We start from the raw sequence: 20,870 nt of genomic DNA on the forward strand, positions 1-20,870 counted from the left end.
ATTAACTTCCAATCTTTCTCCACACTTTATTTTTGCTGGCTGGATTTGTCATTTAGCTGTTAGAACAAGCCTACTACATATCTCAGAATTTTCCCCTTTACCTTGTCATTCCTAGCAACACCATGACTCCATCACCTGTCTGGGCACATACAGAGTCTTTGTCTGGATGTCAGGACGCCTTGCACATTTAGTGGTAACCTTGAAAACAGTATCTACCGGCCAGGCAAGGGACTTCAGGGCATTAAAGGACAATGTCTTTAGTCACGTATATCATCAAGTTTAGGGAAATACACTGAGACACCTTTTGATTCGTAAGGAAAGAAGTTAATGACCAACACAGCCATGCCTTGGATCCATTTATTCCCATCTCCGGGTGGGTCTGTAAACAACATCCATCCCAGGATTCAGAATCCACCACTGGTACTTGACCCTTGGAAATCACAGATGAGTGATATTCATCCAAGAATGAGTTCCCTACACTAAGTTCTTAACCACTGAGAGAGGCCTACAAGAATGTACCACCTGCCAGTCTGAAGTTTTAAAATGTTTTAGGTCTGTGTGATCTGGCTATATGCTTTTCAGTTCATTTTACCATGTGACATCCCTTTACTATGACAGAACCCTAAGCCACACACACACCAATTCAGCCACTTATACTTTCTTCCCTTCTGCTCCAAGGGTAAATGTCTGGTCCAGTATGGAGGTCAACAGGGAGGGTTTTCTTCTATGTCATGGCCGAAATAAAAGTTATTTTATCCCAAGGATATGGCAGCTAGAGGGCAGCCTACAGAATTTATGCCAAATTCCATTCCTTAAATAATATTTCACAGTTTATTATGAGACAATCGCCACCAGACCTATAGGACTCAGGGTGATGTTTAAAATCAGAGCCCAGGAGTGACCACCACCCGTCTTCCTCTTCCTCTTCCCTGGCCTGGCCCCGCCCACGCCGTCCACTGGTCTCTCCTCAGAAGGCCTCTCCTCAGAACGCCGTGTAGTAGTGCTCTGTTGTGCTGACGATGTCACTCTGGTCCTCCAGGAGCTCCAGCACCTGCTGCAGCACACCTTCACTCAGGCCCGGGCTGATGCTCAGGCGAGCACAGGCCAAGATGTGCTGGAAGTGGCAGCCCTTCTCGGTGTCTGCTGAAAAAGGCAGTTGGCTAAGTCTGGCATGCCTGTCAGGCCCCCCTTCCCCTTCTTAGCCCTCCCCCTCCAAAGCTCCCAAGTCAGGACCTGCATTTTAACAAAAGCCCTGTTCTCAGGACCCTGATTTCACCACATGATGTGGACTCACAGCTCAGGAACTTGGGCCTTCCAACTTCAGGGAATGCTAATCATTTATTATCTATAACCGAATGGATTTTTAGTACTGACAATCTTTTTCCTCTAGTGCAGTTACATGCATGAGGGCACCTATTCAGGGCTGAACCCACAGCTTCCCAGGCGGAAGCCATCTTGAGATGGACAACAGAGCTGGTTACGGCAGCCTCCACAGTCCTCCCGTAAGTCCTGACTAACGAGACAGCCTGGGGAGGAAGGGATTCTGACCACTACTCCGTTCTCATTCCTCTCTGCCTAGGCTTCCGAGCAGTCCTGTCCACGATGGCTGTGTTCTAGTAATCTGCTTTCCTCAAAAAAACCCAAGACCATTTAGTTTACAATGATAAAAGTTCAGGGTTTAGCAACCTCTTTCCTACTTCAAACCAATGATTTAGAGAAGTGGAATGGACAGTGAAGCTGTGACCATTAGAGGGTCAGGGAATCAACTCAATGGGTTGTGTGATTAGCATTTGTTTCCTTATCAACAGATTAAGAAAGAAGGGAATAGGAAATTACAAAATGCATTGCATTATGGTACTATAAGTATTATTTTGTGAAACTTTTTACCTGTATATAAATATACACATGTATAAGTATATGCATTTTTTTCATGTATGTGTATGTATATATATGTATGTGTGTGTGTGTGTGTGTATATATATATATAGTACTGGATCATGATGTAAAATGCATTTGTTACTCTGAGTCAAAGTCAAACCTCATTACTGAAAACAAACCCTCCCCAGATTCACTTAAAGCCCCCCTGCAGGGCCAGGCTTGGCCTCTCCATTGCATCCCCAGCATCTGGCACATCTGTTGCTCCACACAGTTACTGAATGTTGTTTTCAGAGAATAGAATGCTTTAGGCTACAGGAAGGTGATTAAAGAGGTATCGTGGTGTTGGGCAAAGCATGGTTTGGGAGGTGGCGCACCTGAGCCCCAGTTTTCTCACCAATGGTGGGGGGGAGGGACTAAGCAGGGGGGAGGGGGAGGGACTAAGCAGGGGGGAGGGGGAGGGCACCCCTGGGGTCCTTTCCAGCTCTAAGAGTCAGAGAATATCACAAGCAGTGCTCTTGAGCTAACGGAGACTTGCTAAATTCTGACCTCTAGCGGCCCTGTCAACTCAGCACTCCTCCCTGTTTGGGTTGCTGTTGAACAGCTTGCCACCTTCACTGGTTTCCAGGCTGTTGCTTCAACATTCATTCCATAAAGACTTCCCGAACCCTACAATGTGTGTAGTGCTGCAAAAGGAGGAGCAAGTGACAGAGGGAGAGCTGACTCCAGAGTCCAACAGACCCAAATTCAAGTACTAGCTCCAACTCAGGCAGAGCAGTTCACATCTCTGGAGGTGTAAGATGGAAAGAGTATCATCTACTTCACCAGAGGCTGTAGGGACTAAAGGAGCCCTGTGGCGGGTGCTTCCTACATGGCAATGATGACGACAATGTCATCTTCATAACCCAGATGGTGCACGTGACCTAGTCCCTATTCCAAAGCAGCTTCAGCCCTTCCTGGGAAGGGTGATGCTGGAGGGTAGAGAGGGACTCCAACCAAACTAGGCCTGTACATGGCAGAGAGGGAGCACTGGGACTCTCACCACACTTGGGTTTTCATAGGTCTTTGCTGGGCCTGGACGCCCAAGCTCAGGGATCAAGAGGACCTATGGACACATGTGGGGCCCCAAGCAGTGATGCTAACTGCCCCGAAGGCCTTAGACGATTTCTTCAGAAAGGCCATGCTGCCATCTGGGGGTTGTCTGGGAGGGATGCTCACAAAGTGACCTTCCAGTCACATGGGGAGAAGGACTGGTATTAGTTTTGCTTTATGTGTTTGGGAGAATTCACCAAGAAGCCATCAGGTCCAGAGCTTTTCTTTGTTGGTAGATTTTTAGTTACTGATTCAATCTCCTTATGAGTTAGAGCTCTATTCAAATTTCCTTTTTCCATGTGATTTAGTCTTGGTAGCTTTTGTTTCTAGGAACCCGGCCATTTCATCTGGTTATCCAGTTTGTTAGCATGAAGCTGTTCACAGTACTCTTTTACAATCTTTATTTCTGTACAACCAGTACTAATGTCCTCATTTTCATTTCTGACTTTAGTAATTTGAGTCTTTCCTTTTTCTTCTTCGTCTCCCTTGAGCTAAAGTTTTGGCAATTTTGATTTTTTTCAAAGAATCCACTTTTGGTTTCATTTTCTCTATTATTTTCTATTCTCTACTTCATTTATCTTTGCTCTAATTGTTTTTATTGTCTGTCTTCTTCTGCTAGCTTTGGTTTAATTTGTTCCTCTTTTATCTAATTCCTTAAATTGTCAGAAGTTCGGTTTTGATTTGAAATTCCTCTAATTTATAGTGTGTTTGTAGCTATAACATTCCCTTTAATGCTGTGTCTCCTAAACTTTGATTCCTCTAGCTATTTTCCAATTTCCTTTGTGATTTCTTCTCTTATCTACTAGTTAAGAGTGTTAATTTCCACAAATGTGTTAAGTTTTCTAGTTTTGTCACTGATTTTTAACTTTATCCCACTGTGGTCAAGAAAATACTCTGTATGGTATCTTTTTGTAATCTACTGAGACTAAGTAGTAACCTAACATATGCTCTATCCTGGAAAATGTCCCATGTGCACTTGAGAAGAATGTGTATTCTATTGTTGGAGTGTTTTGTGTAGGTCTGTTAGGCCCAGCTGATTTCTCGTGGTGTTCAAGTCCTCTTTTTCCTTATCTTCTGTCTGTTGGTTCTATCCATTATTGAGAGTAGGGTATTGATGTCTCCAAATAGTACTGTAGAACTATTTATTTCTCTTTTCACTTTCATCAATTTTTGCTCCATCTATTTTGATGGTGTCATTAGGTACATAAATGTTTATAATTGCTATATCCTCTTGCTGTATTGAAACTTTTAGTAATATATAGTGTCCTTTTTTGGTTTTAGTAATATATAATGTCCTTTAAAACTTTTGGTTTTAAAGTTGGTTTTAGGGATCCCTGGGTGGCTCAGTGGTTTAGTGCCTGCCTTCGGCCCAGGGCGTGATCCTGGAGTCCCGGGATCGAGTCCCATGTCGGGCTCCCCGCATGGAGCCTGCTTCTCCCTCTGCCTGTGTCTCTGCCTCTCTCTCTCTCATGAATAAATAAATAAAATCTTAAAAAAAAAAAAAAGTTCGTTTTATCTGGTATTAGTATAGCCACCCCTGCTCTCTGTTGGTTATTTTTATTTGCACAGGTTATCTTTTTCCAACCTTTCACTTTCAATCCATTTGTGTCTTTGGATCTAAAGTGGTGGCATTTCTTTCTTTCCTTTTTTTTAAAGATTGATTTTTTAATTTATGTACATATGTATGTATGTATGTATGTATGTATTTCTTTATGACACACAGAGAGGCAGAGACCAAGGCAGAGGCAGAGGGAGAAGCAGGCTCCATGCAGGGAGCCTGATGTGGGACTCGATCCTGGGACCACGGGATCACACCTGAGCCAAAGGCAGATGCTCAGCCGCTGAGCCACCCAGGCATCCCTAAAGCGGTTGCATTTCTATAGACTAAAAATGAGCTATCAGAAAGAGAAAATAAGAAAACAGTCTCATTTATAATTGCATCAAAAATAATTAAGTATCTAAGAATAAACTTAACCAAAGAAGTGAAAGATCTGTACTCTAAGAATGATAAGACGCTGGTGAAAGAAACTGAAGATAAACAAATGGAAAGACATTCTATGCTCATGCAATGGAAGAATTAAGATAAAGATAAGCTGGGCGGGGAGTGTAGAGGAGAAGCAGACACCCTGTTAAGCAGGGAGCCCGACCTGGAACTCAATCCCAGGACTCATGACCTGAGCTGAAGGCAGAAGCTTAAAGGACTGACCCACCAAGATGCCCCACCATAAGACTTCTAAAAGAAAATATAGGCAGTAAACTCTTGGGACATCAGTCTTAGCAATATTTTTTGGATCTGTCTCCTCAGGTAAGGGAAACAAAAACAAAAATAAACAATTGGGACTACATTGAACTTTTTAAAAAAGCATTTGCATATGAGGGAACCATCAACAAAACCAAAAGGCAACCCACTAAATATGAAATATCTGTGCATGGCAGATCTATAAGAGGTTAATATTCAAAACATATAAAGAATTCATATAACACCAAAAATACAAACAATCCAATTAAAAAAGACCCGAATAGACATTTTTACAAAGAAACCACACAGATGGCCAACAGACACATATCAAAAGATGCTCAAAAGCACTCATCATCAGGGAAATGCAAATTAAACCCACAATGAGATACCACCTTATACCTGTCAGAATGGCCAGAATCAAAAAGTCATCAAGAAATAACAAATGTTGGAGATGTGGAAAAAAGGGGATCCTCAAGTACTGTTGGTGGGAATGTAAACTGGTGCAGCCACTATGGGAAATAGTATAGGGGTTCCTTAAAAAATTCAAAATTGAAATACCATATGATCCAGCAATTCCATTTCTGGACATGAAATTCCATTTCATTTATCTGAGGAAAATGAAAATACTAGTTTGAAAGATATATCTGCCCCCTTATATTCACTGCAGCATTATTTACAATAGCCAAGATAAAGAAATAATCCAAGTGTCCATCGATAGATGAATGGGTAAGGAAGATACAGTGTGTATATACAATGGAACATTACTCAGCTATAAAAGAGAATGAGTTAAAAAAAAAAAAAGCGAATGAGTCTTGCCATTTGCGAAAATGTGGATAGACTTAGAGGGTATCACACTAAGTGAAGTCAGTCAGAGAAAGACAAATACCATATGATTTCACTCATATGTGGAATCTAAAAACCAAAACAAACAAAACAGAAACAGACTCATAACTACAGAGAACAAACTGGTGGTTGCCAGAGAGGAGGGGAGTGAGAGAATGGATGAAGTAAGTGAAGTACAAACATCCAGTTATAAAACAGTGACATGAATGTAAATAGAGGTAAAAGTCAATATTTTAATAACTTTGTACGGTGACAGATGGTCACTAGACATCATGGTGATCATTTTGTAATGTATATAAATGTTAAATCACTACACTATACACCTAAAACTAATATAATATTGTAAACCAACTATACTTAATTTAAAAAAGAAAGGTGCCTGGGTGGCCCAGTCGGTTAGGTAACTGACTTTTGATTTCAGCACAGATCATAATCTTCAGAGCCCCCTGTTGGACTCCCGGCTCAGCGAGAAGTCAGCTTCAGAGTCCCTCTCTCCCTCTGCCCTCCTCCCGCTCACGCATACTCTCTCTAAAATAGATGAATAAACTTAAAAAAAGAGAAAACTGATGCAGAGGCCTGCCCAAGATCACACAGCTACAAAGAGGTAGACGTGGGATTCAAACCCACTGAAGGGGGGCTGGAGAGCCCAGCACTTCACCTCTGCCATGCTGCCTGGCTTTAGACAAGCCCAGTATCAGTGCTTAGGGGCTGGAAACAGGCTTCACATTTACAGTCCTTTCCTTATTGTAAGTTGTTCCGTTACTGACTTATAAAGGACTAGAGATTTCATGTCCTACCAATCATCCTGATAAGGAAAAATTCAATGCTGTTATTTTGTACAAAAGGTCAGAAACGAACAGCCCAGTAGGAATGATTAAGTGGTTGAAGATCTATCTATACATATAATGGAATCCTGTGCAGTGATTAAAAAAGACTGAGGCACTGTTATGTGTGCTGTTGCTGAATGACTTCAAGAAGCCAATATTAGATCTAAGGTACAAGATGTGGAAACTGAGAATCGAATGTTAACCTTTACTTGTGGGGCTTTTTAAAAAGAAACTACACAGGTATGTTTGTAAGTATTTATAACATCTCTATAATAATATGTAGGAAACTGATTAACAACCATGGCCTTTGGGAACATAGACCCTGGAGGGAGTCTGACTTTCTGTGTGCACTTTGCACTGTTTGACTTTTTACCATGTCCAGACATGATATATATATGTGTGTTTTTTTTTTTTTTAATGTCATAGGTTTTTTTTCTATGACAAGAAGTGATCTCAACAGATTCCAAGACAGTCCCTATGAGGTATTTTGACTGGTATTCTCAGTTACTAATGCTCCAGAATTCAGCTTCTGGGAGTGTCCTATTTCTGGGGACTAGCTTAAAGCTTTTAGAGGCTCCCATATACAGAGTGGCAGAGGCTGTCCACCTTGACATACACACTCACCAAGGCAAGAGGGCTGGGAGTTAGAAGGGGTGTAAAACCTGCCACTTTTACAGACTCTCAGGTTACCAGGCAGTTTGGTTCCCCTGAGAAGTGTGAATTCCTTTCATTTGCTTCACCAGGCACTGGGATTATTTCAATCCATCCTGTTCCCAATGCAGATCAAAATAAGATCTGGCTAGTGGCCTACAATGAGGATGAGTGCAGGAAGCCTACCTGGGGAGCAGCCTCTCATCTTTTTGGTTGAAGCACTCCACATTTCAGTGCTCTTTAAAGCACCCTAAATAGTGGGTGGACAGGTTTTCCCCCAACTCAAGGATACTCGTCCTTGTTCTGAATGATGTAAACAAAAGCCAGAAACCTTGCATTAAAATAATAGATTGCTTTCAGTTTATTTTAAGATCTGTTGTCACCCTACTCTGGGATATGACCTCATCGGTTCTTAAAGGCTAAGCAGGGCTGCATACCATAAACCCCAGGACTGGAGACCTGGTCCAGCTCCACCTGCTGACAGCCTGGAGCAGGGCCAAGTCCTGGGGATGCAGTGGCTGAGAGGGCTGAGGGTGGGTTTCTCTGGAGAGAAAGCAAGCAGGCTGAGGAGACCTGCCATCATTAACAAGTCTTCCCTGCTCTTCCAGGCTTGTTTATTGACAAATGGCAAAGTTCATTATCAGCATATGCTTGCAAAAGACAGACTGAAAAGTCACCTTGAAGTCTGATCAGTTTACATAGGATTTAAAGATAGGACTAGTGCTTTCTTCTTTTTCTGACAAGTGTGAAGATGGTAATGTCTATTGTCAGACTACCTACAGTTTGAGTGTCTAACCACTAGGGGTTGACCTAACACCACTGAAACCAACTGTATTTTAAACCATTTCTTCTACAAATTATCAGGTTCCACGATGACTGAATTACACTAATCATAAACTGTAATGTCTAGAACCATTCCTCCTCACACTGAAAGGCTTGATGTTAGAAGAAAGGAAGCTGTCTCGTCTGGGTTCAAAGACAAGGGGCAAGAGTAGAATAAGAAATAAGACAAATTAGTGAGAATATGAGAACCAGAAGATCAGAAAGTCCTGGCCTTGTGTCTTACCTCACTGTACAAGAATCACCTGCGATGCTCACCTGTCCAGCTCCTGTCCCAACCCCTAATGAATCAGAATCCCCAGGGTTGGGACCTGAGCACTGCATGTTTAAAAAAGCTCCATGGCCAAGTCTAATGTGCAGCTAAGGTCAGAACAACCCTGAGAGTCTAATGCTCCCTTTACAGAAGAAGAGACTGAGGCTCCGATAGGGCAGTTGTCTTGACCAGTCGTTTTTCCAAGTCACTACTGGGGAAAGCCCCAGGTCTCCTGACTCTCCATCCAGTGCTCTCTGGGAGGGAACACTCCCCGGCAGTGCACCGGGGTACCACACACACATACATTCCACCACTTACGATTTGGTTTTTGGCAGTCTTCTTGAATGATATGGTGGATCTTTCTATGTAGTTCTTTGTCTTCTCTGGTTACCTAAATGGGGAAAACAGGAGACAAAGCATTCTTGAGCAATGAAGTAGTTATGTCATCTGACTCCCAGCTTGGTATTTAGGATAGTTTCTCAAGATTTCACAATAATCACCATCCCTACACAAACAATAGGGTTTTTGACACCTGGCCTCTTGTCAAACCCACTCAGTCCCTGAGCAGCTCAGGGCTCTGCAGTTGGCCGAGAGGCACACTCCCTTGGAAGGTGGTTTACTGGGGCCATGATGTCACAGAAAACTGAAATTCCATACTTTTAAGGTGCAACTTTCTTCTCAAATATTCATGACACATTTATAACGTTCCTCATACTCGCTTTTATATTCAAAGGGAGGCATGAATGATCAAAGTCCCCAACCAGGACTCCTTCCTCTGGGCCCTGACACATGTCTCCCATCTCCTTACTTTTCTTTCTCCCAATTACAAAGAAAAACAAATGAAATAAAAACTGTCAGGAAAAAAAAAAAAAACTGTCAGGAAAAGAGTACATCTAGCCCATCCATTGAAACACTTTCTGTCTCAAGGGCAAACATAAGGAAGCTCCTTTCTGGGGATCCCTGGGTGGCTCAGCAGTTTAGTGCCTGCCTTTGGACAAGGGTGTGATCCTGGAGTCCCGGGATCAAGTCCCACATCAGGCTCCCTGTGAGGAGCCTGCTTCTCCCTCTGCCTGTGTCTCTGCCTCTCTCTCTCTCTGTGTCTCTCATGAATAAATAAATAAAATCTTAAAAAAAAAAAAAAAAAAAGGAATCTCCTTTCTCAACCAGCTCAAGTAAGAGGGAAGCAGTAACCAAATGGGTTTCACCTTCATGTTCCATAATAAATCTAAAAACAAAAAGAAAAAAAAGCAAAAGAGGAAAGAAGGAAAAGAGGCGGAAGGAAGAAAAAGCCTGTGAACAAATACATTTATAAGGAATTGTATGTCCAGACCTAGAGAACAAGCAGACTTGGGAATGCATGGGGATACTGGCAACGCCTGCTTTCTCTTGACTCACAACGTTACTGTGGAGATTATCTAGAGTAATGGGGGTGAGAGCTGCTGAAAGCAAGAAAGCACAACACAAACACAAGCCATCTACAGCCCTGTGACAGTGACTTCCCCAAGGCAAGGCCTTCTGGAAAACAGAAACTTGCAGGTTGGGCGAAGAGGTGGAAGGGGAGGAGTGAAGGCAGAGAAGGGGATGATGGTTCTGTGAAGGAACAGAGCTGGTACTGTGGGATCTCCCCAGCCCAGCTCACACTGATTCACAGGAGGAAGTGCCCTAGCCCTGCCACACCTTGGCCCCCGCCAGCTGCCCAGGTCATGCTGCTACCCTGGGAAGAGCTTTCTACAGACACAGGGGGCCAACCCTAAAGCCTCCAGGGAGAATAGGAGGGGTAGGGGAAGCATGTCAGGGTGAGCTGCCCAGCAAGGGTTTCCCCTGCCCTACCAGACCTTTCCACACCAAGAGGAGGTAGTCTGCACTCATCCTTACGCAGATTAAATACCCTTTTCAAAAGTTACTCAGGAGCACCTGGCTGACTCAGTGGGTAGAGTGGGTGACTCTCCATGTCAGGGTGAGGAGTTCAAGCCCCATACTGGGGTGTAGTGCTTAAGAAGAAAACTGGGGCACCTAGCCGGCTCGGTTGGTAAAGCATGTGACTGACTCTTGATCTTGGGGTTATGAGTTCATGCCCCTACTGGGTGTAGATTACTTAAAAATAAAATTTAAAAAATAAACTTTAAGTTACTCAAATAGTATTTAAAACACATCTTAATTTATTTTTTTGAAAAGATTTTTATTTATTTATTCACGAGAGAGACAGAGAGAGGCAGAGACACAGGCAGAGGGAGAAGCAGGCTCCCTGCCGGGAGCCCAATGTAGGACTTGATCCCAGGGCCCAGGATCATAACTCAAACATTGAGCCACCGAGGTGCCCAACACATCTTAACTTAAAAAAACTCTAAAATAGGGAATCACTAGTGTAAATCAACATTAAGAAAATGTCCTATTCAGGAAGGCTTCCCCTCAAGAATCATGTCTGTAAATACCAAGACTTCTGGGATTCCTCAGGACTTTGATCTGCCTCCAGGACAATCACTCATGACTGAAGGCACACTACCAATGTCATGAGGAAGCCCGTTTTCACTGAAAAGTTGGCTCCTCCAACTACTAAAGGTAGGCTGTGAGAGGTGAACCTTTAGTCTGAGGCAAGCAAGCACTTCCACCCCTGGTGGGAATGTCAACTAGTAGCACTTTGGGAGGTCAATCACTCTGTGCTGGCCAAATGCTTAAAAATACATGCCCTTTGCTCCAACAATTCCTTTTTTAAGAGTCAATCATAAAAAGAGAAATGCTTACATGAATTCACAAAAATAGCCAAAGCAACACTATCTGTGAGAGCAAAAGACAGAACCAACCCCAATGGTGACCAGAAAGAAGTGGTTAAAAGTGTCCAACAAGTACCCATGATATGGAGTACCATGTGAGGTCAAAAAGATTGAGGAAAATTTAAAGTACTAACATGGAAAGATGCCTGTGATGCGCTATTTTGGTACCCTGCCCCAAAACTGCCAGGCATTATTTACAGATTCTCCACTGTCCCAGGGGACACCTGTCGATGTCCTGAGACATTTTTGGTTGTCACAAGTCAGAGGCTGCTACCTCTATCTAGTTAATGAAGGCCAGGGATGCTGTTAAACATCCTACAATGCAAAGGAAAGCCATTCACAACAAAGAACCATCTGGCCCAAACAGTGTTAAGGTTGAGAAGTCCTGATTTGTAGGATAATCACATTTTAGAGGGTCAACAAAAAGGCCACAGAAGCATCTGAATGTGTACATTTTGGCAGATGCACAGTTTAAGTGTCTAGGACATACTGTTAAAAATGGCACCATGAAAAAAAAATGGCATCATGTAGGGAGGGTGCCTGGGTGGCTCAAGGCATTAAGTGTCCGACTTTTGGTTTGGGCTCAGGTCATGATCTCCTAGTTGTGGGATCGAGCCCCACATTGGGCTCCAAGCTCAGTGCAGAGCTTGTTTCAGATTCTTTCTCCCACCCCTCTACCCCTCCCCATGTGCGCTCTCTAAAATACATAAATAAAATCTTAAAAAAAAATGACATGGAAAAGATACGGGCTTTCACTCCTTAGTTTATGAACCTCCTTAATGATTTTTAAAAACAGTAAATAGGTATTCCTAGGGAATGAATATAGTTGTGATCAAAGTATCAAGGAAAAAAAATAAAGTTGCAGGTCTCTTACATAATATAGCTTATCAAAACCATGATCTTTCTGGAAAACAAATCCTTTTTCCTGCAGCAGCTGTATTGCATTCTTAAATATACTATGAATTGCCTTGGAAGTGGTGTCATTCTTAGAATTCTGTAGGAAGAGGAAAAAGAAAAGAAGTTAAGTCCCATCTTACAGCATTTCAGAGTAACTCCCTGGACCAACTGGTTTATGAATTCACCCAACAGGCTTTTTATCTGCTGAGTCAAAAAGATCCAGGTGTGTGGCCTAACACAGAATAGTATTTAAGGAGGCCTGGGAAGTTTGCTCAAGTAGGATCATGCTTGACAACTGTTCTCTACCTTAGTTGTGATTTGTTCAACTTTATAATATAAAATGGAAAATCAAGAAGATAATCTTTGAATCTGAGTATGTAGTTTATATGTCTTGACTCATTTAAAATTATTTCTATTCCCAATTTTTTATTTTTTTTTTAAATTCAGAGCCAGATCACTGTATGCATGTATCAGCTCAGTTTTTTCATTGAAATTATGGCTATAATCTAATCTCTTCCTAAGGACTTCAGAGAATTTGACGTAAGTTGGGGACTCTAGGACATAGAGAATATTACGTCATCTCCTTATTTTAAATGGTGGAAAATGTAGGTAAATAGCCATGTGGAGACCTGTCTGTCCAAGGTGGGTCATGGGGCTAAAAACAGAGGGGGTCCCAGACTGCATGGAAGGAACCTCTGTGGCTATCAGTTTTCTATTTCCTCAATTTCAATATTTCTCCTCTAAGACACAGGTTTACCCAGAGTAACCAGTTCATCCTATTTCTTGTCCCAGAGGAAGCTAGGCTTGTCCCAGAGGAAGCGAGGCCTTCAGCTACGTCTCACTGAGGTTAACTAAACTTTAAGTTTGCTGAGTGGGGGACTTGATTTCAATTTGGCCATCTCCTCCCTCACACACCGAGGGTAACTGATAAGATATTTGTGTAATGAATGGGAAATAAATACCCCATTATAGAGGTGGTATCCTTTTTATGATTCCACTGGGGGCTTTCAGTCCATTCCTGAAGCAAAGTGGTGAACAACTGTCCTTCAAGGTACAGATCCACTTTTAATGTGACAGAAATCTGTCAAGATAGTTACAAGATGAGAGCACCAAAGGAACAAGGCAAAAGCTTCTAAAGGAGCATTTGAAGGCAAAGTCCTGCCCCTAATGAAGAATGCTGATGAAGGCTGTTGGGGGCAGTACCCACAGATGCTGAAAGAGTTTGCTTGTGATTTGCTAATGACCTTTCCTGCAAGAGACAGGGAAAGGAAAGAAACCCCCAAATGGCCACAAGTGTTGATAACTGCATCCCTGGAGAAACCCTCTCTTTCTAGAAGAGGCCTTCCAAAGAGGTGTTGTTTTAATCTCATGGATCCTAGTGATGTTTCACAAACATGCTCCCCTGGACTGAAGAGAACACTCTCAATTAAATTAATAGTCAACAAGCTGGAGCACCTGGTCATCAGGAGATTAGGGCCTAAAACAGACAAACATTCCAAGTTATGACAGCACCCGTTCTCTGAAGGCAGAATAAGGCCAAGAACTATGCGATGACTCCCACAGGCAGAAAAGCTACGTAAGTGTGTTTAGAATAAACAACTCACTTAGCAATTCTGTCACACATCCTTTTATTCTGGGGGGCTTCAGGGAAAGCTGTATTTACTTAAGGGAAGTACAATCAACCCAGAATAGAATCTCCCATGAAACTGTTACAGCCACTTACTCTTCATAATTCTAAGGAAATTCATCTTCTTTGGTCAATTTACTATCAGGATCCTAAGGGTTGAGTTTATTACAGCTCTTACCAAGACAGAAATAAACTGGAGACTAAAAATGATTGTTGCATGATTACTGCCACCTTAGAAATGATTCGTGATTATCCCCAGACCACACAAAAAGCTCAGCTCCTCCTCCCAGATTTCAGAAAGCTCAGGCAGCAGAAAGACAGTGTGCTAGGTCTGTGAGATTAAAAGCACAGCTTCAGCTGTGAACAAGAAGGGCCCAACAGAAAGGCTCTGTGAATATAAACAGCATGTGGAACTTCCTTTCCAAAAACATTTGCCTCGGTTGACCTCAGAGCATATCTCCCTACTGGTTATGAAGATCCAGTCTCAGGGGGAAGGCCTCCAATCATCTCTCCTGGCCCGTAGCTCAGCCTGGCCTGGGATTTGTGTCTTTCTTGTCCTTTTCTAAAGACAAGGCTCATCCGATTCAGGAAACCGAAACTACACAGAGACAGAAACAGAGACTGGCTGAATATGCTGAGCCTGAGCAGGCCTCTCCTAGCTGCAGGTCAGGAACTGGGTGGATCTCTGAAATATATATATAGTCTTCATTCTCAAACAAACTCCACATTTACCCAGCTGTCAAAGAGAAAACAATGGTTTTGCAAGGTCTGCTTATCATGTTTCTGGATTTGCTAAGAAGGGCCACTATGGAAAAAAAAAGTGGGGGGATGGGGAACATTCAAACCCTCCCTCCCCTGGCCTCCAAACTATAACACTCCCACAATGATTTTTTTGTAAAGCTTTCATCTGTATGACAATAGAAAGTGCCAAAGGATCTAGGGTTTCACCATCATTGTAAAGCATCCTTAGTCTCCCAGGCTCTATTAAGCAGAATTCAACTCAATGACACTGATCTCCCCAGCCAGAGTCATGTGAGGGAATAATTCATAATTGATTGGAAAAAAGAGTTTCCAAAGACAAAACAGAGTGCCACATTCATTTCTTTTTAAACATACAGGACTGGGCAGACACAAGTTTCTGCTCTAAGCATTCTCAAAGATACCATGCCAAAAGTTCCCCAAGGTCGTTCTGAATGGAGGAGACTTCAGAGAATCCTCAAGTCTTTCTCCTTAATTGCGGCTCCCACAGAAGAGTGGGTTCACAGGAAGAATGTGGTCTTTGCTAAGCTTCAGAGTTTCTTTCCAAACATGCCAACAGAGTGGTCAGAAGTGCTAGGAGGCTAACTTGGCGGTGAGCCGCCTCTAACTGACTAAATGGCAAGGTTTATCTTGTAGACAGCAGACAGTTGGAGAGCCCCAACTGCCTGGAAGCCCCAGGGCACAGAAGGGAGAGGCCGGCCCAGCCATCTACCCCCCCCTACCCCCCCTCCCCCCCTCCCCGAGTGTCTCCTGAAATGCTATCCCTCGTTGCTGCGAATGACATCGCGGGTCACTGTGCAAATAGCCTGGTGCCAGGAGGAGATAATTAGGTTCGTGAACGAAACTGAGAAGCAGTGGTAGTAGCCTAGGAGGTCAGGATGAGGACCTGGTGTCTGTGCCCCCAGAATCACGAGGAATAACTTATGTTACTTAACGAGAGTAGTCACGGCAGCCCTGTTGGTAATGACAAAAGATCGGAAAACTTCTCAACAGTCCAGAAATGGAGAGACTGCTTCATGTAACCAAAGATTATTATAGTGGCAAATCTATGTGTACGGCTAGGAAAGGCTCTGTAAGACATGCCGTTCCATGAAAAGCTAGGTACAGATTAGAGTTTAGCATGCTACCATTTGTGTAAGAAAAGAGGACAGAACTACTCCTGGTTTATAAATGTAGACTCTCTCTGGAAGGATATTCCTAAGACCGGTAATGGTTCTTGTTTCTGGGGGGGAAGTGGTTAGGAGGGAGGATGGGAAGGAAACTTACTCTTAACCAGATACTGTTGGGGACTATTGAAATTTTTTAAAACTGTTCACTCCTTCAACTAACAAATAATCATCAAGAACTGAGTTTATGGCAGGCCCATTCTAGAACATGGTTCTAGAGAGCAAAGAACAAGGCAAAGAAGACCTCTGCTCTTGTAAAATTTAAATTGTGGCAGAGGAATAGGCAGACAAATAAGTAAATACCAGTGATATCCTGAGATATGAAAACAGGGTGATAACATAGTGAGGAAGCAGGTGACTCTCAGAGCAAATAGTTGGGGAGGGCTAGAAGGTGACATCTCAGCAGAGATCATTCCCCAGTGGAATAAAGAAAATAAAAATAAATGGTGTCACAACAAAAAACCCTGATAATTGCAATGAAAGTGAAAGCTTAAAACCAAAGTTTCAAATGACTCTTAATTCCAAGTGAATAAGTAAACACCAAACAACTTAGATTCACCTGTAAAGAGACAGCTCTCTCCCAGACGAGTGAGACATTACTTGATTATTCCTAGAAATGTTTACTTATAAACTAGACTGAATATAACTTGGTCTTTATTTAAACTTCTAATAAGGAAAAAAAAAAAAAAAAACTCCTAATAAGGTACCTTATTTTGACGAAGAGAGAACAAGTCATTAAAAACTTTGGTTCAAGAATCACCTTGCTGAGCAATAAATAATCTTGGAGAGATAATTATCTCTTCTCATTTATTTCCTCCTCGTTTGGCTCCTGCTGAGATTAAGTAGCCATCTCAGTGAATACTAAGAAGTAGTATGAACCTTAGACTACTTTTTTTCCCTACCCAAAGATTAAGTTTACTGAGATTAAGTGAAGAGGGTAAAAGGGCAGGTACATTTTCATTTTAGATTCTTAGTGACCTTTCCAGAATACAAACATGGAATAGAACCAGAACCTCATCCCTGGGTCTACCCTCTGAGTGCTCGTGCCACAGTCATGTTCACCCCCCACACCCTTGAGCTGTAGATATGGGATAGGGGGCCTGAATTCTTCACATGGGCATGCTACACTTACCTGCTCAGAGGAGGTGCCGTGAATCACAGGCTGATTGGCAAGGGATAGCAGAGATTCCACAATTTCCAATTCCTGCTGGTAAAAGGTTTGCACTTTGTTCTCCATGAGGAATTCTTTGGCTCTTTCACTCAGCAAACACGTGAGATTGGCAAGGTCCAGGGCGCCTGGATCGCTGCTGGGGGAAAGTTTTTAAAAGCCCTGCAGAAAACTATCACCTTTGTTTCTTTTTGCTGTGCATAAAACAGAAACTTAGCTGGGAAATGTGACACTATTTTGATGTTTGATTGATTGAAGTATAGCTGACTTCCAATTTTAAATTAATTTAAGGTATACAACACAGCAGTTGACGAGTCTATTCTACGCTACATTCACAAGTATTGCTACCATCTATCATCATACAGTGCTATTATTACAATATCATTGACTATATTCCCTATGCTGTATCTTTTATCCCTAGGACTTACTTATTCTAGTTAGACTTCTGTTCTTTGAAAAATGTTACTGATATTTTGATAGGGATTGCAATGAATCCATATATTGCTTTGGGTGGTATGGACATTTTAACAATATTAATTCTTCCAATCCAAGAGCATGAAATATCTATTTGTGTCACCTTCAACTTTTTTCATCAATGTTTTATAGATTTCAGAGTACAGGCTTATCACATCCTTGGTTAAGTTTTTTCCTAGGTAATTTGTTCTTTTTGGTGTAGTTGTAAATGGAATTATTTTAATTTTTCTTCCTGCCACTTTGTAACTAGTGTATAGGAATGCAACTAATTTCTGTGTATTAACTTTGTATCCTACAACTCTACTGAATTCATTTGTCAGTTTTAATAGTTTGTTTTGGTGTGGTCTTTTGGATTTTCTATAGTATCATGTCATCTGCAAATAGTGACAATTTAATTTTCTCTTAACCAATCTGGATGCCTTTTATTTCTTTTTGTCTGACTGCTGTGGCTAGGACTTCTAGTACTATGTTGAATAAAAGTGGCAACATTGGATTTGTCTTGTTCCTGCTCTTAGAGGAGAAGCTCTGTTTTCTACTAGCTAATATGATGTTAGCTGTTGGTTTTTCATATAAGGCCTTTATTATGCTATGCTCCCTCTAAGCCCATTTTGTTGAGAGTTTTTATCATGAACAGATGTTCAATTTTGAACAGATGTTCAAATGTCTTTTCTGTATCTATTGAGATGATCATATGACTTTCATCCTTTGTTTGGTTAATGTGTTGCCTCATGTTGATTGATTTGCGACTATCAAACCATCCCTGCATTCCCAAAATAAATCCCATGTGATCATGGTGAATGATCCTTTTAATGTATTGTTGAATGCAGTTTGCTAGCACTTTGTTGAGGATTTTTGCATCCATGTTTATCAGGGATATGGGTCCATAGTTGGCTTTTTTTTGTAGTGTGTCTGTTTGGTTTTGGTGTCAGGGTAATGCTGACTTCATAGAATGTATTTGGAAGCTTTCCTTCCTCTTCCATTTTCTGTAATAGTTTGAGGAGAATAGGCATAGGCATTAACTCTTTTTTTTTTTTTTAACTGTTTGGTAGGATTCACCTGTGAAGCCATCTGGTCCTAGACTTTTGTTTGTTGGGAGTGTTTTGATTACTGATTCAAATTCATTATTTGTAATTGGTCTGTTCAATAACAATGCTTGTTTTTGACATAAAGGGCAATTCATACAATGAGCACTGAGTGGTCATTTAAAAGGATGAGGCAGGACTACAGGAGCTATAATATTTATTAAAGATTTTGAAAAAAATGTCAAGTTGCAGAATAGCATATAAGGTTAAGTTTCCATTATTAAAAAGGAAATGACAACCCACAAAATACATGGGTGAATATTTATGCTCGTATATGCAGAGAAGAAAAATGTCTAAAAGGATACACATCAACCTATGAATGGTGGGAACCTCTGGGGAATGGTATTGAGGCAGGAGACAGGAAAATGGGGAACTTCCACTTTTTACTTTCTATGGGTCCACAGTTTGGGTGGGTTTTTTTTTGTTTTTAAGTTTGTTTTTTTTTAATTTGACAGAGAGAGAGCATGCATAAGCGGGGGGGAAGTAGCAGAGGGAGAGGGCCAAGGCGGCTCTCCATGGAGCAGAGAGCCCAATGCGAGGCTGGATCCCAGGACCCCAGGATCATGACCTGAGCTGAAGGCAGACGCTTAACTGACTGAGCCATCTGGGTGCTCAGTTTGGAGTTTTTTAAACATTAATTTTTTGAATGTCATATATATATATATATATATATATATATATATATATATATATATATATATGAAAAATTAAAGTGGGCAGCTGGGTGGCTCAGTCAGTTAAGTGTCCAACACTTGCTGTCTGGCTCAGGTCATGATCTCACAGTTGTGAGATGGAGCCCTGAGTTGGGCTCTGTGCTCAGCACAGAGTCTGGTCAGATTCTCTCTCCCTCTCCCTCAGCCCCTCCCCACCCTCCACTTGCACACACTCTTTCTCTCTCAATTAAAATCTTAAAAAAAAATTAAAGGGTCCAGAGTGAAGTCTCCTTTCTATCCTCTTAGTTCCCACCCTTAGTGGCTATTGCTGGTTTTCTGGCTCCCCTGAGTCCTTTGACATATACACTAATGAACACACATATATTCTTACTCCCTGTTTCCACCACTGCCCCCAAGAGTAAAATCATCCCTGGTTGGGAATGATGGATATCATTTTTTATGGCTTTTTGTTATAATGTGTCACAGTATAGTATTTTGATTGTGATGTTTCATGGCAGCTTTCTTTCGGTTTCTTGCCTTGGGGCTCATTGAGCTTCCTGAATCTGTGCATTTATAGTTTTCAGCAAACTTGGAAAAACTTCATCCCTTATTTCTTCAAATATATTCTCTCTGCTCCCTGCACTCTTTCAGGGACTCCAATCACACATTCATTTTCCTCACAAGATCCTGAGAATATCTGCACTACTTTTATCTTTATGTTGCAGGTATAAAAACTAAGGCATAGAGGGAATAAACGGGCTTGCCCAGAGCTGCTCAGTGAATGCAGACAGTTCAGGATTTGAACCCTGGCCCATCCCAGCATCTGGGCTCCTGCTGCCTGGCCTTACTGCCATCATCACATCTTTCACAGTCAGAGACCACAACTTACCTTTCTTGCTCTAGGGCTGGGATACGGAAAGGCTGGTCATAAACTTTCCTGTAGATACTGGGCAGCTCAAGCATCCTTGCAATTTGAATGTTGCACACTGGATCATCCACTTTATCTAACAAGCCATGGGGAAAATATGCCACAGAAATTACAATGAGATCAGCTCTTTCCCATGTCCAAATTGCTGCTAGGCACCCGGGGGGTCTCTTTCCCTATGGGTGCCCAGGGTCATGCATCTAGAGGCACTAAATGGTTCCCAGTCATCCTCTGAGAGGGAATGCAATGCCCTAAGCATCACAGGTTTGTCCAGGAACAGACTGGAACCAGGGAAAGCACATTTGCTTATTCACTTATCTGTTACAATGGCAAACAACAGGGGCCATCCATGGTATTTCTAACCAAAATCAGACAGAGCACTGCAAAGCGTATCACTCAGGGGATGTGGGACTATCACATTTCCAATAAGCTGTTTTCCTTCAAAGTTAACGACTCAGTGGTGCTCAAGAAATCTCCATCATTTTAAAGAATATGAATATACTTTGCCCTAAATGGATTGACACTTAGAACTTCAAAGTACTTTTAACATTGATGTTACCCAAATAAATTTGCCTGATATAATAAATCATTTGCTTTCCTCCCCAATTTCTAGTTACCCTCTTCAAAATAGTTAAGAAAGCATGTTATGAAATAAAATTTTCTCCAGTAAAGAGTTGCATCTTTTTTTTTTGAGTTGCATCTTTTTATTTGAACTTTTTAGCAGTTTG

The 20,870-nt window shown here is 41.8% G+C and overlaps 1 protein-coding gene across 10 annotated transcripts in view; it reads right to left on the reverse strand.

Annotated features, from left to right (window-relative positions):
* Window positions 1-343: 343 nt before the first annotated feature.
* Window positions 344-20,870, reverse strand: part of STN1 (STN1 subunit of CST complex) — a 42,611-nt gene continuing 22,084 nt past the window's right edge. For 4 of the 10 annotated variants that reach the window (XM_038578712.1, XM_038578708.1, XM_038578703.1 and 1 more), the window contains 5 exons: window positions 20,107-20,221; window positions 16,973-17,147; window positions 12,266-12,385; window positions 8,939-9,011; window positions 344-1,143 (listed from right to left, as the gene is read on the reverse strand). In XM_038578712.1, the coding sequence (XP_038434640.1) occupies window positions 983-1,143; window positions 8,939-9,011; window positions 12,266-12,385; window positions 16,973-17,147; window positions 20,107-20,221 (644 nt within the window). In that variant the 3' untranslated portion in view covers window positions 344-982. The remainder of the gene's footprint in view (window positions 1,144-8,938; window positions 9,012-12,265; window positions 12,386-16,972; window positions 17,148-20,106; window positions 20,222-20,870) is intronic. The other 6 variants (XM_038578713.1, XM_038578709.1, XM_038578705.1 and 3 more) reach the window with 4 other exon arrangements.

The sequence above is a fragment of the Canis lupus genome, chromosome 28, assembly GCF_011100685.1.
Source record: "Canis lupus familiaris isolate Mischka breed German Shepherd chromosome 28, alternate assembly UU_Cfam_GSD_1.0, whole genome shotgun sequence".
Lineage (NCBI taxonomy): Eukaryota > Metazoa > Chordata > Mammalia > Carnivora > Canidae > Canis > Canis lupus.